This window comes from Lynx rufus, unplaced genomic scaffold, assembly GCF_022079265.1.
Source record: "Lynx rufus isolate CCGP_SWC_20201006 ecotype Redwood Valley unplaced genomic scaffold, mLynRuf1.p SCAF_9, whole genome shotgun sequence".
Classification (NCBI taxonomy): domain Eukaryota; kingdom Metazoa; phylum Chordata; class Mammalia; order Carnivora; family Felidae; genus Lynx; species Lynx rufus.
This window is the reverse complement of record NW_025814897.1, coordinates 76104635-76123561: the sequence shown is the minus strand read 5'-3', so window position 1 is coordinate 76123561 and position 18927 is coordinate 76104635. Positions and strand designations below refer to the sequence as shown.

The following is an 18927-nucleotide window of genomic DNA, read 5'->3' as shown; positions in this document are numbered from 1 at the left end:
GATACTATATATCATGTTAGAACATTCATTTTTAGCTCTAGTTTCCTAAGAATTTTAATACATTGATGTACTGAGTGGATATGGAATCTTATCAAACCTTTTTTTCTGCATCTGTTGAGATGATCTCAATAGATTGTTCTGGTTGATTTTCTTGTACTTAACCAACCTTGTATTCCTGGGATAAACTTTACCTTCCAATATATTGCTCAATTAGTTTTCTAACATTTTGATGAAGATTTTTGCATATATGTTCATGAATGAGTAACCTGTAATTTTCTGTTCTATTGCCTCAGTAGAATTTTGGTATAAAGGTTATACTGCCCTCATATATGGATGCTTGATTCCTGACAAAGATGAATGACACTGCAAAGTGGAAAGGAAAGAACAGTCTCTGTCATAAGCAAGACTGGGACAACCAAGTCATATGAAAAGATTATAAAAAAAAAAGAATAAAACTGGATCCCTACTTCATGCCATACACTAAAACAATGCCCAATACGATGCCTAAATGCAAAAAAACCCACAACCATAAAGCATTTACAACAGAATATAAAAGAATTATCTCCACTTGATCTTAGCCAAAAGGCCGAGAAGCGATATAAAAGAATATCTCAATAAGGTTTTGTACCCAACTCACAAATAGTGGCCTTAAACAAGAATGTTGCTACGTGAAAACTGAGAACATCAGTACCTCAAGACACTATGAAAGAGTAAAAAGGCAAGCAAGAAAGAAAGAAGACATCTGCATTACATAAAACCTATAAATAAATAAAACTTTTAACTATATAAAGATAGCCTACAGATAAATTAGAAAAAGATCCAACTTAACAAAAATATGATAAAGATATAAACAGGTTATTTCACAGAAAAGGAAACTCCAAGGGCCAATATTCACATAAAAAGGTGCTCAGCCTCATTAATAATCACAGAAATGCAAATTTAAATTGCAATGAGGTGCTATAAGACCACCTGGAAAAATTTTTTAAGGATAAGACAATGCCAACCAGAACTGTTATGTACAAAAAGTTCGTAACAGAATTGTTCATAATAGATTGGAAAACCCAAAATATGTCCATCAAGAACAGATCAGATAAATTGTGATATATTCATTAGTGGCTTTCTTTACAATAATAAACATGAATGAACTACAGTTAGACATAACATGAATGAACACTAAAAATAATGTTGAGCAAAACAAGCTAGACAAAAAGAATGCCTGACATATCATTTCATTTATTTAAAAATCAAAGTTTAGTAAACTAAACTATCTTAAATGGATGGCCATATAAGTGGCTAAAATGTAAAGCAAACAAATTGATTACCATCAAAGTCAGGACAGGAGTAACCTTAATCAGGATGGGCAGCATCTGACTAAAAAAGGGCAATACAGGTGGGTGGGATTCGAAAGTGAGGTAATATTCTAGTTCTTATTATTTTGTGCATACTTATGCATATTATAACATTACTTATGGTTTATGAACTTTTAATATGTATGTTATATTTCACACAAAAGTAAAAGAAAAGGATGCTTACATCATATTTAGGTTTTATCAAAGAAATAATAAAATTCTTCTTGATAGAACTGCTGTAGTTGCTTACTATTCACTGAAATATTTATTAAGGCTCTAAGAATTACAAACACTTCAAAGGAAACAAAAAGTGAGCTTCTTAAAAGAGCAAAATGTTCCCATTGCTTAGAAATACCTTCGGAATGCTAATGCTGAAACAAGATGTGTTTTGTAAAAGGCCATCTGCTCAGGCTGTTTATTGTCTGCTACAAGTCATAATCCTACTTGCATCAGTAATTACTTGTTCAAATATAAATATAACAGGAAAGATTAAGATTTCAGGCAATACACACACACAAAAAGACAAAGGCCATGATTCCCAGTAATTCTGTATTAAACAGCTCAACACAGATATCATTCACACAGATAACCTCTTTCATGGGACTGTTCATCTTAATCACCACCTGATTTCCCATTCATGAAAAAAACTATACATTTTACTTACTTTTTCTCAAGTGGCTACTCACTAAACCTTTCTTCAGCAAAAAAGCATTCCAATGAATTCTATCTCTAGAATTACTTGCTCAAAAACTAGCATAGGTTTAATCTACAGAAATATAACATTGTAATAAAAAGGGTATTTTAAGTATGTCTCTTAACTAATCCAATAAGCACTGAAATCATCTATTTTTCTGAGTGAAAATTTTGTTAGGAAATAAGACAGGAAAGTATAGGAAATAAGACAGGAATAAGACAGGAAAGTATAGTCTTTTCAGCTTTTTCTAGCTGAAAAGTAGCAATTTAACTTTTATTTCATGATATAGGAACATGAGCAAGACTAATTCTTAGACTGAGCACACAGAGATCAAAGACACAGTCGATACACTTAGGAACATGGTCTAAGGGAGACAGAACAGTAAACAGCATAGGGTACCACAGTAGCTTATATAAAAAGCCCTTAAGTGAGAGACATTTGAGTTTAACTAGGAAAAGACAGAGCACCCATGAAGACGTATATGGGTATGGGGATAAGGAAGTGCATACATCTTTGTGTGCACAAACTGCCTCTGTGTGTGTGTGTGTGTGTGTGTGTGTGTGTGTGTGTGTGTGTGTGAATGGAAGAGAAATGGCAAATTTGAAGAGCTATAAATAGTTCACAGTATGATTAGAGCAACAAAAGGTATATAGTGACAGGGTTTGGAGATAAAGGTGATATTAAAGAGTCTCGATTTTATTCCAAGACAATAAAGAGTCATTTCAGGATTTTTAAAATGGGAAACATAGGATCAAATGTGTAATGTACTTCTGCAAATGTGACTCAAAGACCTGGTCTAGGTCCAAAGAAGAGCATGGTCTAGTAGAGAAATAGACATGTAAGCAGCATAAAGTATGGTAGTTCATGCAATGAATACCTAGTCAAATAAGTGGCATTTAATGTTTGTGACAAAATAATTATAAAGTTCCTCTAGAAGAATACATAAGTACTAGAGAAGGGCAGGGAGGGAATACCCTCATATAAAAATACACACGATATATTACTTTGCTTTCATTTCACTATGACATCCAAGGGCAAATACTTCTCTTTAGTTCCCAAAGCAAACTGACAATAAATTAATATAAAATACAATAAAAAATTTATAAATGCATAAGGATTTTAGAAGGTGATATCAAAAGCAAAGATTCTGATAATTTCATGGGAGAAAAGGGGGGATTAAATTACATTGGTAAATCTGATGGATCCAGTGCTCAGTGCACCTATCAGAGAAAATCAGAGTGGAGGCAGAAGCCATTCTTCACAACACAAACCCCTCGAGTCAAGAGGTATACAAAGTGCAAGTAACAAGAGCCTGAAAAATCAATGGAAGAAAGGAAGCTTCCCCTCCAATCCCATCAGAGACAAAACATATACCGGTTACCTTTATTAAAAAAAACCTAATTCTCCATTCATAAATGCAAATAAAAAAACAAGGATTCTCAAACATATGAGACAAAGGGCAGATTAAGTACATCTCATGAAAAATAAACACTACGAGGCTGATCATTTCAAATGCAGGGCCCAGACACAAAGCCAAAATAAAGCTACTCAATGAATTGCATCCCTCCCGAATGTATCATTTGTGATTACAGATGTGCAGCTGTGGAATTACCAACATTGAGAACATTTATTGTTTAAAACGAGAAATAACTCAACTTCTAATACGATGGAAAAAAAAGATGAAAAGAATCATCTGGATTCAAGCAGAGACAATGGGTTTTCAGGTTTGATGATGATTTACCTGGCTTTCATGTTCAATGTTCTGGGTCTTGAAAGTTCATGAATTTATGAATTCATTCATTAAATAAGTATTTAAGTTGAATACCTATTATGTGTCATGTTACCCTTCCAGGTGGTTGGGACACATCAATGAACAAAACAGAGAAAAATTCCTGTCTAACCTTGAGGAGCTGACACTCTGGTAAGCTTCCATTTCTACGTATTTCATCTCCTGTGACCTAAGGCTTTAAAAAGCCTTACCAAAATATCGATAATGATCTCTCATACTAGGATCACAGGTAATCTTAGTTTCTTTTTTATCCTCTCTTATGTGTTCCCAACACAAAATACATCCTTCCCCCACTGCCCCTTTCCTTTTTACTTAAAGGGGAAGAGAATTGAGCAGGGAAATCAGTCTGGCTGTCCTGGAGACAATGGATGACAGCTGCTGGGAGGCAAAGAGGAAGTACAAATAACCAAGCCAGTTACATGCAACTGTATTAATTTAGGTGAGAAAAGTAAAAATGTGAATTAAGACAGATTTAAGAACCTCAATGGCAGACAAGGGACGGATCGAGACACATTGGGGATTCTTAATCAACAGGACTCTTTCCAATAGGTATGTTGGTAAAAAAGAAGCAAAGGTCAAGTATGAATCCTAGGTTTACAATTTTTACGTGTGAGAAAAGAGTCAATGCAGGTCTATTCCCTTAGTTCTTACTTATCTCTGTAACCATAGCAGTAATTCTTGGCCAAACTCTAACAAAACAACTGAACATTCACATAGTCACTGGGTAATGATACTATTCTATATGCGCAAAGCCACGAACCAAGCTAAACAAGGATGACAGCATGTTTAAAACAAACATGAATGTTCCTGATGGGCACCTGGTGTCTGACATGCATGTACACCATGGCGGGTCACATAGCAGGTGCTCGTATGATCAGCTCTTTTTGAGAACTACGGGCTGTAAGACTCAAGCAAAATTCCTTGGGTAGAGACATCTCACATGTGTCTTTGAGTTTTGCATCCAGAGAGAAAAGTACATTTTGTGTGACTCTTGCAAAGAAAGGATTACCTGGGAGCCTGTACGTGACTTATAACTGATAGATATCTTTTTCTTGCTGTCCCTGGACTGTGGCTTTTGCTGTAACAAATCTTAGCTGTGGATACAACTTTATATTAAGCTTTGTTCTTCCAGTGAACCACTGAACTAGCGGGTAGTTGTGAGATCCCAAGCCAGGAGCACTGAGTGGACAGGAAATGAAGGGTTTAGTGGGGTGGGAGAAGAAATGAATTTAGTTTCCTTGTAAAGTGTCTCGATCACGTTCACTACCTTTAGTAGAATTCTGGGGTTTTTTTTAGCAGCAAATGTTTCTCACCATTTCAGCCTCATCAGCAGTTCAAAGTTCTCTTCAGCTTTAACTTACTCTTCTATGTTATTTCCATCAAATTTAGAAACAAAATATGAAGGAACATCCCTTACTTCAAGAATTTTTCCTGGTACATTTTGTGATCTTGTTCCAAATCTGACATAGTGGGGTCACCACTATCTTCAAAATCATTATGTTAAATTTGTTCTTCTCAAAGACCTGTACTAAGCATCTACTGTGATTCAGACATTTTGCTAGGTGTTAGGGATAAAAAGATTGAGAAGATATAGCACCCATCCTAGAATCTAGAGGACACTTACATAAACATGACAACAGATCAATTATTCTCTAGGCTTTTCTTAATGTTTCATTTCTAACAGTATTCTAGATACAGGCAATATAAAAGATTGCATCTTTAACGTCACAGTGAGATTGAAAGTATTGCACTGCAGCTGTACGATGGATCAGCCTTCTCATGAAAGCTCCTCTGCAATAACATTCAGCGTCTGAATAATGAGCTATTCCATGGCTGAGGCAATGAGAAGCCAAAGGCAGCCAGAGTAATGGTAAAAGTATTACCAGAAGCTACCCCTGCTTCCTGAGGGCGAACACAGCATACGACTGTCTGCCACTGAATAGCTTTCCTATCCTTAGGTAAGTTTGTTTCTAAAATGATCATTCACTGCAGAGTTTCAAGTATGACAGTACAGATAAGAAACAATTTCTCATTCCCTCCATGTATCACTTTGAGTTCTATTTGCCCCTGTAATGTAACAGCTCTGAAAACCTATATTTGATTTTATTCAAGTCTGCAACCTCAAAACTGCAAGCCTAACCTTAAGCCCTAATATATACATATATCTATATATTACATATAAGCCCTAATATGTATGTCAGTTTACATTAAAATCAATGTTTACTCCATTCTAAACTCATTTCTTTAAAACATGAGGTCTCTCTTTTAAATTAAAAAAAAAGAGAGATACAAATTATTTTATCATTTTGAACACAATTCAAGGACTGTAAACTAAGTATATTTAAAAGTAACGAAAAATGCATTTACAAATGTCTCTCTGACTCTTCACTTGATCTTAGCCAAAAGGCCGAGAAGCGATGTGTCTGACTCTTAAAAACTGAGAGCAAACTGAGGGTTGATGGGGGTGGGAGGGACAGGTGGGTGGGTGATGGGTATTGAGGGCACCTTTTGGGATGAGCACTGGGTGTTGTATGGAAACCAATCTGACAATAAATTTCATATATTGGAAAAATAAATAAATAAATAAAAGTGTCTCTCTTTTAGAATTTAAAGTACTTTTTTATAGATGTAAGCTTACAGAGTTTTACAGAAATTCTGCTGTGTACACATTTCTGACAAAGAAGCCTCAGAAGAGCCAAAGACAACTCACAGCCTGCTAACTGGAAGACCTGTTTTCACTGACTGATGATAGTTCCAGAAAGCCTCAATATACAACACAGACAAATATAAGAGAAGTTGAGAGTAGATTTCAAGGAAAGAGAGTCAGTGCAGAAAAAAAACTGGCCAAATCTGGAAGTTTTATGGCACAGAAGAGTAGAGACTGTGAGCAACTGAAAAAATGTAGAAAAGAGAGCTATCATATTTTGGGGGGACAACTACAATAAATGATTATTTTTATTTATTATTATAATATTATTATTATGTTTTTAGATTCTATTTTTTCAAGCATCTCTACACCCAATGTGGGGCTCAAACCTACAACCCTGAGATCAAGGGCCACATGCTCCACTGACTGAACCAGCTAGGCACCCCAAATGATTATTTTAGAAACATAACCAACAAACATAAAATATTATTTGGGGCACTGGTGCCAAGCTAAATATACCACTATTACTACTAACTAATATGATTACAATCACTGCTAAAATTTAATAAGCAGCACATGCCAGACACTTTGCAAAGCACCATAAATGGATTCAGTCCTTATAACAGTCTTAGGAGATAGATATCACCATCAACCTCATTTTATAAATGAAGAAACCAGAGACTAAAGAAGTACTTTTCCCATTATCAAGTAGCTAGTTAATCAAAAAGCCAAAATCAGAAATCAAGTCATGTGATTACAGATGCTGAGAGGAATATGCTATACTCCTCTTCAACTGGTAGAATAATGAGCCAGTAAATTGTGGGAATATTAACAGTAAACTGTTTCCTGCACATCCTTTTAGAGAGACATTCACAAACAGAAGAACAGAAGTTATTTCACCCAAGTATAAATTTCAAATTTTTAAATGGAAGACAAGGGAGAGATGCTTATAGACACTATGGAAGTAACTTTTGCACAATATGAAACAGGCAATGGATAATATCTCTGAAGAAATGGTATAATGTTGGCTTATCCAAAACAAAACTAATCTAAAGCAAAAAGGTTGGATTTTCACACTCTATAGATTCTTTTTTAAAATCTTTTTGACGGAGAGAGCGAGTGCACACACGAGTGGGGGAGGGGCAGAGAGGGAGATAGAGAATCCCAAGTAGGCTCCATGCTGTCAGCACAGAGCCTGACATGGGACTCAAACTCATGAACCATGAGACATATCATGACCTGAGCTGAAATCAAGAGTGGGATGCTTAACTGACTGAGGTACCCAGGTATCCCTCAAACTCTACAGATTCTAAGTAAAGCAAACTATTGACTGCAACTAACACATGCCCTGTAAGTAGTTAAAGGGAGATACAGCACAGTAAATTGACTGTGAGAATGAAGATGGAGTCAGGCTGCCTGGGAGCTAATCCTGGCTCCACTACAAATAAGGAGAGTAACTTAATCTCTGTGCCTCAACTTCTTAATCTCTATAATAAGGATAATAATATATTGTAATTATATCTACCGCAAAAGAAATTCAATAGAGAGTACTAAATTAACGTTAGCAATTTTTATTGTTAAAATGAAGCACCTAAAATTGAGTACTAAGTTATTTTCAATAAATGCTCTTACGCAAAAGTTCCACACACAGCAGCACTAAATTTTATACACAATGGATATGAGTATAATCACTATATAAAGATATTTCTAAAAAGTCAGTAGGAATTTTATGTGAAATAAAATGAAACAAAACAAAAAATAAAATGAGTGTTATTACTATCCTTTTCCTTTTCTTCCATAAAGAAATTAAAATGAGAACACATCTAGTCTCACTTCATAGAAATTAAAAATGACAAGTAAATGAACATGATCTTTTATAAGATAAAGCTTCTAATAGAAATGTCGTACGAGGGTGCCTGAGTGGCTCAGTCGGGTGAACATCCAACTCTTGATTTCGGCTCAGGTCATGATTTCACAGTTGTGGGGTCAAACCCCGGGTGGGGCTCTGCACCAGGCATAGAGCCTACTTGAGATGCTCTCTCCCTTTCCCCCTCCCCCATTTGCACTTCCTCTCTCAAAAAAAAAAAAAAAAAAAAAAAAAAAAAAGAAAGAAATATCTTACCATAATCTTACTATCCACAATAAATGTTTGATAATTCTTCTAAAACAATATCTTCTTTAGTGTTTTTCATATTTGTATGGCAAAGCACAAGCAAGTGTAGGTACTTTTTATGGAACCTCAAAAATGATGAAGATGTCCATATGGTACCATAAGAACTAGGAAAAACTTTACCAGATTACAGAGTTGCGACACATACGCACATTCTCCAATATGAAAATCATAACCACAGAGGCGCCTGAGTGGTTCAGTGGGTTAGGCATCCAATTCTTGATTTCGGCTCAGGTCATGATCCCAGGGTTGTGGGATGGAGCCCCATGTCAGGCTCTGTGCTGACAGTGCAGAGCCTGTTTAGGATTATCCCTCTCCCTCTCCCTCTCTCTCTGCTCCACCCCTGCTCTCTCTCTCCCTCTCTCTCTCAAAATAAATAAATGAACTTAAAAAAAAGAAAATCATAACCACAAACCTAGATCTATGAAAAATCTAAGCAAGATCAATGTAATTTTTTCATTAACATTAATTTGGCGCTTGTTAATAATAATAGTAGGTAACTTTCAAATACCTATTATGTGCCAAGCAATGTGCCAAAGAGATATTTATATGTATATCTCACTTCTAACTGGTAAGTGAGACAGTACAGATTCAAACCAATCCTGACTCAAACCTTATACTCTTAACCACAACACTATACTTCTTTTTTTTTTTTTTTTTTTTTAATTTTATTTATTTTTGGGACAGAGAGAGACAGAGCATGAACAGGGCAGGGGCAGAGACAGAGGGAGACACAGAATCAGAAACAGGCTCCAGGCTCCGAGCCATCAGCCCAGAGCCTGACGCGGGGCTCGAACTCACGGACCACGAGATCGTGACCTGGCTGAAGTCGGACGCTTAACCGACTGTGCCACCCAGGCACCCCAACTATACTTCTACATTATGCAATAATATCTAAAAACTTAAACAATTATACTTAAGATGTTTATATATATTTTATGCTAACAAGGAAGAATTAACATTAATCAATTTTAAGAACAGAACATAAGTATCAATGGGAGGACCACTTAAGAACTTGTGCATTAAATGTATGCATGGTGATTAGAGTTAATAATATTGTATTTATATACTTGAAGGTTGCTAAGAGCATAGCTCTTAAATATTCTCACCACAAAAAAAAAAGAAAAAAAAGAAATGGTAATGATGTGATGCAATTGAAGGGTTAGCTAATGCTATGGTGATAATCATACTAATACATAAAAATATCAATGCAACACAATGTGTATCTTAAACTAATACAATGCTATGTGTCAATTATATCTCAATAAAGCTGGGGGGAAAAGAGAATTACTGAGAAGCTCCTATTAGTGATTTACTCTGAAAATTACTCCTAAGTTCCAAATGTAAGGTGCTTTTATTTTTTTATTTTATTTATTTTTTTATTATTTTTTTTTATTTTTTTTTCAACGTTTTTATTTATTTTTGGGACAGAGAGAGACAGAGCATGAACAGGGCAGGGGCAGAGAGAGAGGGAGACACAGAATCGGAAACAGGCTCCAGGCTCCGAGCCATCAGCCCAGAGCCCGACGCGGGGCTCGAACTCACGGACCGCGAGATCGTGACCTGGCTGAAGTCGGACGCTCAACCGACTGCGCCACCCAGGCGCCCCTGTAAGGTGCTTTTAAGTACACAGCTAAAGATATCTAGTTCTACAAGCTGTAGTTCAAATAAAGGCCTTACTATGACATAAGCCAGTCATAAAAATCAATCCTTGATTGATTAACCTAACTCCTCAGAAGTACGAGATACTCTATTTTAATTTTGAGGCACAAAGGTTAGTGCTATAAAAAAAGATAACCCCGGGGCGCCTGGTTGGCTCAGTCGGTTAAACGTCCGACTTCAGCTCAGGTCACGATCTCGCGGTCCGTGAGTTCGAGCCCCGCATCGGGCTCTGGGCTGACCGCTCAGAGCCTGGAGCCTGCTTCCGATTCTGTGTCTCCCTCTGTCTCTGCCCCTCCCCCATTCATGCTCTGTCTCTCTCTGTCTCAAAAATAAATAAACGTTAAAAAAAATTAAAAAAAAAAAAAAAAAGATACCCCTTAGTCTTTAGTCTGATTGATATTTGCTAAAGGAAACATAACTGAAATATTCAGTTTTGTAGAGTCTTCTAACAATTACTACGCTTATGTCAATAATTTCTAATTTTGTATTATTATTTTGGTTTAATTTTTTTTTTTTTTTTTATTTGAGAGAGAGAGAGAAAGGAAGAGAAATCATGTGCGGGCACGAATGGGGGAGATGGGCAGAGGAAGAGAGAGAATCTTAAGCAGGCTCCATACTAGGTGCAGAGCTCAATGGGGAGCACTATCCCATGACCCTAGGATCATGACCTGAGCCAATATCAAGAGTTGGACGCTCAACGGACCAAACCACCCAGGCACCCCTCTAATTCTGTATTATTATAATTAGCATATTTATAGCTATAACTGGAAAGACAGGAAATTATATAAAAGTAATTCCCATCAACGAGAACTGTGAAGAGATTATTCATAGTTTAAACACGTCTGGCTCAATATAACCTAAAATCCTATTATTTTGGGATGAATTTTTACTAAAAGACAAATGTCTTGAGTCTGCATTAGACAGCTATTAAAGACAAGAAGACCTGTTAATCATCATGTTTAAAAATAATCTTAAATCAAGCCTCAAAATACATCTACCTTATGATATCCATTGCCTGGTAAAGTATCTCAGATTGATCAACTCCAAGAACCTTCTTTGCCCCAGCTTTAGCTGCAAACATAGAGAGAATTCCAGTTCCACAACCAACATCCAAAACTACCTGGTAAAATAAAAAAACAGGTATTATTGAAAAGGTCTAATATTTTAAGTTCTAATCACATATTATGATGTTTCTGGCAAGTAATTGATCACAATATTTTTTTGAAAATTTTAAAATGTTTTTTATGTATTTTTGAGAGACAGAGAGCAAGCAGGAGAGGGGCAGAGGGCCAGGGAGACAGAATCCAAAACAGGCTTCAGGCTCTGAGCTGTCAGCAAAGAGCCCAACAAGGGGCTCGAACTCGTGAACTGTGAGATCATGACCTGAGCCGAAGCTTAACTGACTGAGCCACTCAGACACCCCCATTGATCACAATATTTTAAAATTTTACTGATCAATTATGGTAGTGATTTCTATTTGAAGAAGCTGAAGATATCACTACAATGAGTTGTTTTAAATTCTTCTTCTTCTTTTTTTAAACATAAGCTCTATGCCCAGCATGGGGCTTGAACTTATGACCCCAAGATCAAGAGTCCTATGCTTTACCGACTGAGCTGGCCAGGTACATACACCAAGTTGTTTGCACCCCAACTTTTTTTAAATTCCTAACAGTCTTTTTGGCCATACTGGCCATATTCTGCTACAATCAGATGCAACAATGTAAATTAAGAGATGTTTTACACAAAATAAGCAATTTCTACAGACTTAACAGGGAAGTATTCTCTATTTTTTTTTTACAAACTTTTTTTACATTTTATTAAAATTACATTTAATTTAATTTTATTTTATTTTTGAGAGACAGAGAGAGACAGAGCACAAGTGGGAGAGGGGCAGAGAGAGAATGAGACACAGAATCTGAAGCAGGCTCCAGGCTCTGAGCTGTCAGCACACAGCCCAACGTGGGGCTCGCTCACAAACTGTGAGATCATGACCTGACTTGAAGTTGGTCGCTTAACCGACTGAGCTACCCAGGTGCGCCATAATATTCTCTATTTTTAATTTCCCCATTGCATGCATGCTCTAATTTAGGCTTAGTAGTTCTAAACTGTAGCAGAAATAAATTTCTCCAAGTTTGAGAGACAAGAATTAAGTTTAGCAGGAGAGCATCATCCAATACAACTAAAAAATGCTTATAAAAGAATCCTAGATGTAGAATACTGCCATATCCCCTCCATTTCCAAAATTAAATATTCAACTCACTTAAATAATACAGGTACAATAAAAACAAACTGGCTTCTAGAATTCAGCCATTTAAGAATATAAGTTTTTAAAAATAATACTCATTATCAATGGTGAAGGTAAAAAGAATCAAAGTTTAAGATGATGTTGGGGACAGGTAAAAAGCAATTATTTCCAAATCAAGAATTGCATGCTATTTCCAATATAGTATAGTGAAACCTGCTCCATTCAAAGTAAAAAACAAAAACAAATTACTGAGGAAACATATTAAGCAAAATAGTCAGAGATACAGTATTTTCTGTGAAATGACTGCAATCTGCACTGCCTTAAATCTTTCAATATCAATGGCCTAAACTCCTATGTACTTATCTCAAAAAAATGAAATTATTTCAGTATTCTCCTATAAATATTTGCTGAGCATCACTAAGTGCAATCATGATCACAGTGATGGGGTACAGCAACAAACAAGACCAAGTTTCTGTCTTAATGGAGCTACAGACAATGAATAAATAAATACAAAATAAGGTTAGCCAGTAGTGTTATAAAGAAAAATCAAGCCCCGGAATAGAAGTCAGAGCAGAGAAGAGGGGATACATACTTTAAGCATTTAAAATAGGTCTGTGAATACACCTCTGATATATGTGGGCTGAGAACTGAATGAAATAAAGGAATATGCCATGTAGAGATCTGGAGGAGTTTCTTCTAAGCAATGGAGGATATTAACAGCAAAACACAAGATTCCAGGCAAAGCAAGAAGACCAATGTGGCTGAGCTGGGTGAGAAAAGGTTGCTCGATAGTGAGGTAAAGGTTAAGCAGAGGCCAGATCACACAGAACCTTTGGATTTTATTCTGAGTAATGGGAAGCTACCGTAAGAACAACAGAACTAGAATTAAAAATCTATCAAACTGTTCAACATTACTTTATTCTTCAGCTTGGTAATATAGGCCACATAGTTTAACATCAAAAACTGTATTTCTTATTTATCCTTCAAGAGAATTTTCATGTAAAGATGATGTAACACATTTTTTCCGTCCCTTTTTTACATAAACAGAAGCATATTATGCCACTGCACTTGCTACACACTGCTTTTTGTGTTTAGCAATGTAATGTAGGGATCTTTCCGTATCAGTTTACAGAACTTCTTTCTCTCGTATGGTTGTAAAGGATTCTGTATTATGGCTACACCATAATCTATTGATTTAGTTCTCTACTGATAGACATTTAGGTAGTTTTGAAATTTTACTATGACAATCATTACTGTAAATATAGCTTTATATCTAACCCCATTCACACATGAGTAAATCTACAGAATACATTTCTAGAAGTGAAAATACTGTGTCAAAAGAGAATATGCGTATTTATAATTGTGCCAGACATGACCAAACTACCTTCCATAGGGCAGTTCTGCTCATGAGGGCCCTAACCAGCAATGTTTAAGTGTTGATATCCTTACAGGTGAGACTAGCCTATGGACCATATAATCAAACTTTTGGCTTTTTGCCAATCTTGCAAGTACAAATTATGATACACTGGCATAGTTATAACATGCATTTCCACTATCATGAGGTTTAGCATCATTCCTTATGTTGTAGAGCCATCTGTAGTTCTTTTCATGTAAAGTGTCTACTTATATTCTTTATTTTTCCAGTGAGCTGTCTTTTTCTTATGAAATTTTGAATCAAAATTTTCTTATCAAATAACAGTTCTTTGTAAGTGAAGAAGATGACACCTCTATAATATAATCTGCAAGGTTTCTCTCAGCATATATTTTTGTGTTTCGATTCTGCTTATAGTGATTTTGGCTATGCAGAAATTCTTTACTTACAGTGAAACTCATTAATCATTTCTTTTATGGCTTCCTGCTGGATTTTGATTATAATTAGACTGACCTTCCCCATATTCTCTCCTATTTCATTCTATTTTATCCTCATACATTCTCTTCTAGTACATTCATGGTTTCATTAATATACTTTTTTTTTAGTTTATTTAGTTTTGAGGATGGTATTAGAAGGATCTTTTTTTTTTGTACATGAATGTTCATTAACAACTTTATTTTTAAAACCCAAAAACTAAAACAAAATCTTAAATTTTCATCAACAAGTGAATGGATTAAAAAATGACTATATATGTACACAAGGGCATACAATCTTTTTCTGTAAAGAGACAAATAAAACATATTTTCAGTGTTCTGGGCCATATAGTCTCTACTCAGTTCTGCTGTTGTAGCATGAAAGTGACTATAAACAATAATATAAGCAGATAGGGATGGTCAGATTTGGCCAACAACAAGCTGAAGTTGGCCAACTGAATTGCCAAGGCTGGATGTATACACAATGAACTGCTACTCAGCAATAAAAAGAAACACACTATTGATGCATGTAATAACATGGATTAATCTTAATTATGCTGAATAAAAAAGAAAACATACTATATAATTTCATTTATAAAATCCTACACTTCGTAAACCAATCTATAGTGACATAAGGTTTATCAATGGTAATTGTAGCTTGGTTAAAAAAATTACTTAGATATGGTTCCTTCAGTTCTTTCAACATATTTATAATATTTGATTTAAAGTCTTTGGTAAACCCAGGGGCACCTGGGTGGCTCAGTCGGTTGAGCGTCCAACTTCGGCTCAGGTCATGATCTCGCAGCTCATGAGTTCAGGCCTCGCGTTGGGTTCTGTGCTGGCAGCTCAGAGCCTGGAGCCTGTTTCAGATTCGTCTCCCTCTCTCTCTGTCCCAACCCACTCGCATTCTGTCTATGTCTCTCTCAAAAATAAATAAACTTAAAAAAAATTAAAAAAAAAATAAAGTCTTTGGTAAACCCAATATCTGGGACAGTTTTTTTAAAAATATAATTTATTGTCAAATTGGCTGACATACAACACCCAGTGCTCATCCTAACAATTGCCCTCATCAATGCCCATCACCCACTTTCCCCTCTCCCCCACCCCCCATCAACCCTGTTTGTTCTCTGTATTTAAAAGTCTCTTATGGTTTGCCTCCTTCCCTCTCTGTAACTATTGTTTTTTCCCCTTCCCTTCCCCCATGGTCTTGTTAAGTTTCTCAAGATCCACATATGAGTAAAAACACATGGTACCTGTCTTTCTCTGACTTATTTCTTTTAGCATGACACCCTCCAATTCCACCCACATTGCTGCAAATGGCATGACTTTCTTCTTTCTCATTGCCAAGTAGTATTCCATTGTATATATAAACCACATCTTTACCCATTCGTCAGTTGATGGAGGCTCTTCCACAATTTAGGCTCTTTCCACAATTTGGCTATTGTTGAAAATGCTGCAATAAACATTGAAGTACAAGTGCCCCTATGCATCAGCACTCCTGTATCCCCTGGGTAAATTCCTAGCAGTGCTATTGCTGGGTCATACGGTAGATCTATTTTTAATTTTTTGAGGAATCTCCACACTGTTTTCCAGAGCGGTTGCACTAGTTTGCATTCCCACCAACAGCACAAGAGGATTCCCATTTCTCCACATCCTAGAAGCGAGGATTTGGGGGAGGTAATTAGGTCATCAGGGCAAAGCCCTCGTGAAAGGAATTAGTACCCTCATAAAAGGGGCCCAGAAGATTCCTCTCTGGGGGAGGAAGGCATGTCTATGCCTATGGTGAACTACAACACAAACCTTCACCACAATCAGTTAGTGCCATGATTCTGGATTTCCCAGACTTTTAACTGTGAAAAATCAATTTAAAAATTTTTAATTATAAGTCACTAAGTTCATGGTATTTTTGTTGTAGCAACCCAAATGCACAGGGATCTTGAACATTAAGTAAAATTTCTGTACATACTTTGGTCTACTTTTGGATTTTTATTTTGCTCCATTAATTTATTTAATCATGTGCCAGTAACTATTGTAATTACAGAAGCTTTACAGAATGTTTTAGTATCTAAAAAGGTTGGTCCACTCTCTAGTCCATGCTCGCTGCAAAATTTTTTTCACAATGTTTCTGGAAAATTTTTTATATTTATTTTTTCATAAGAACAAGAGAATCAACTTATCTAGTCTTTTTAAAAAGTCTTAGTATTTTTATGGGGATTGAACTAAAGTTATAAGTTGATACAGGGAAAATGGATAATTTTGAGTTTTCCTATTTAAGAAGATGGTAAAATTTTCAATTTGTTTAAATCATCTATCATATTCTTCAGGTTTAAAAAAAAAATTCTTTTTCATGTAAGTCCTACACGTTATTTAAGTTTGTTCCTATGCATTTTATCTTCTATATTGTTTACTACTGTAAGTGGAGTCCTTCAATCCATTATGTCTTGAAAATATAATTTACAGAACTGACTCCAGAAGAGAGAAAATCTATTAAACAGCCTGATTTCTATTGAAGAAATAAAGTTGTTGAAAGGCTACCACTGTGTCTCCTATCCTGTGCCCCTCCAAGAAGGACAAGGCCCAGATGCTTTCATAGGGACAATTTGTTTCCTGCACATGTGGCCTGAGAGAGTCAACATATTTTAAGGTAAGTACTTTTACATACAAAAAAAGTTAAGAATTTTAAGACAGAAACTGTGTATCATTGCAAACAAAAAGAAAACATTTTATGTTACCAATAAAATGTGTTAACCATATCAGCAAGAAAATATTGTAATAGATAGTATGTATGCTTAGAGTATGGTTATGGTACATTATTTTGAAATATTATATGGCTAAAATAAAAATGGAAAAATATATACAACACAATCGTGATAAGTTTCCAGAAACTTTCACTGAAATAAGATATCTGCAAAATTAAAAAATTAAAACTAAATGGTCAGTGTGGAATTTAGATATTTGATACTATAATATTTGGCAAAGGTGACTGGGAATATCAGCACTCACATACTGTTTATGGAAAGACAAGCTGGCAGCACTAACTCCATCCAAGGTATAAATTACCTTTTTTTAAAAAGTAATTTATTTATCTATTTTGAGAGAGAGACCACACAAGTGGGGGAGGGGCAGAGAGAGAGAAGAAGAGAGAAAATCCCAAGCAGGCCCCACTGCACACTGAGCCTGACACAGGGCTCAACCTCAGGACTGTGAGATCATGACCTGAGCCAAAATGAAGAGTCAGATGCTTAATTGACTGAACCACCCATGCATTCAATAAATTACTTTTTTGACCCAGGACGTCCACTGTTAGGATTTTATCTTATTACTGGACTCTCACATGTATTTAAAACATTTTAAATATTTTATATTTTTATATGCATTGTTTCTAATATTAAAAATTAAAACTTACAGACATTCTTACATTGGACAAATGAGCCATTAAAAGAATGATAAGGAATCATCTCTAAGAAAAGTTGCTGAGTAAGAAAGCTAATAGAGAAGAATATACGTCATATACTTCAATTAGAGTATGTGTTCTTTGGTAACATGTACATATATACATACACACACATATATATAATTTATATATATATGCATATATATAAAAGTCTTATTCAGTCCTCATCTTGCACATGAAGAAAGTGAGAGAGCTTTAGAGAGAGAAGGTAATAGGTCCCAGATAAGATAGCTGGTAATTTGTAAAGCTGGCATGCAAACAAAGGTCAATCTGCTTCTAAAGCATATATTTAAAATATACTTTTAATTATACATTAATGATATGTTACATCTAGCTCAAAATTAGGTTATTAGGTAAGAAACTAAAACTTAACAGAATCAAAGGAAGGTAGAAATGATAAACCAGCATTATTTTATAAAATAATGAAGTAATTTGAGTCACTTCTTCTAAAAAAAAAAAAAAAAAAAGGAAGGAAGAAAGAAAGAAAAAAGAAAAAAAGTGAATCTATTTAACTGTGGATAATAACCAAAAGCATACAGAAGGCACCTAACTGTGAATTTCTTCAATGTACTGCAAATAGAAATTAATTATGAGTGGGTGATAACACGGTTAAATGCCACCCAAAGTTAAATTAAATCTGAGAAACCATATGGCCTCCACAGGAGCTTTGTGAATCGAAACCATATTCAGAAAGAAATGAAGGAGGGGCAGTGCCTGGGTGGCTCAGTCGGTTGAGCTTCCAACTCTTGATTTTGGCTCCGGTGGATCACAATTTCACGGTTGGCTGGATCGAGCCCCGCAGTCGGGCTCTGCACTGACAGTGCAAAGCCTGCTTGGGATTTTCTCTCCATCCCCCTCTCTCTGCTCCTCCCCTGCTCATGTGCTCACACACACTTTCTCTCTCAAAATAAATAAACTTAAAAAAAAAAAGAAACCAAGGAAAGGAAGCAGGAAGCGAGGGATGGAGGAAGAAGAGAAGGAAAGGCAGAAGAAACAGTTTTAAATATTAGTACTTTCTTGAAAAATAAATCTCTACTATGCACTACGTAATATAATATAGAAGCTAGTGTAT

At 35.6% G+C, this 18927-nt stretch overlaps 1 protein-coding gene and 1 pseudogene across 2 annotated transcripts in view; both read right to left on the bottom strand.

The window, feature by feature from the left end:
* The window catches only part of PRMT3 (protein arginine methyltransferase 3), a 139975-nt gene that overhangs the window by 99280 nt on the left and 21768 nt on the right, over positions 1 to 18927 (bottom strand). For both annotated transcript variants that reach the window (XM_047070907.1, XM_047070906.1), the window contains exon 9: positions 11310 to 11431. In XM_047070907.1, the coding sequence (XP_046926863.1) occupies positions 11310 to 11431 (122 nt within the window). The remainder of the gene's footprint in view (positions 1 to 11309; positions 11432 to 18927) is intronic.
* On the bottom strand, positions 6111 to 6251 carry LOC124506613 (uncharacterized; annotated as a pseudogene).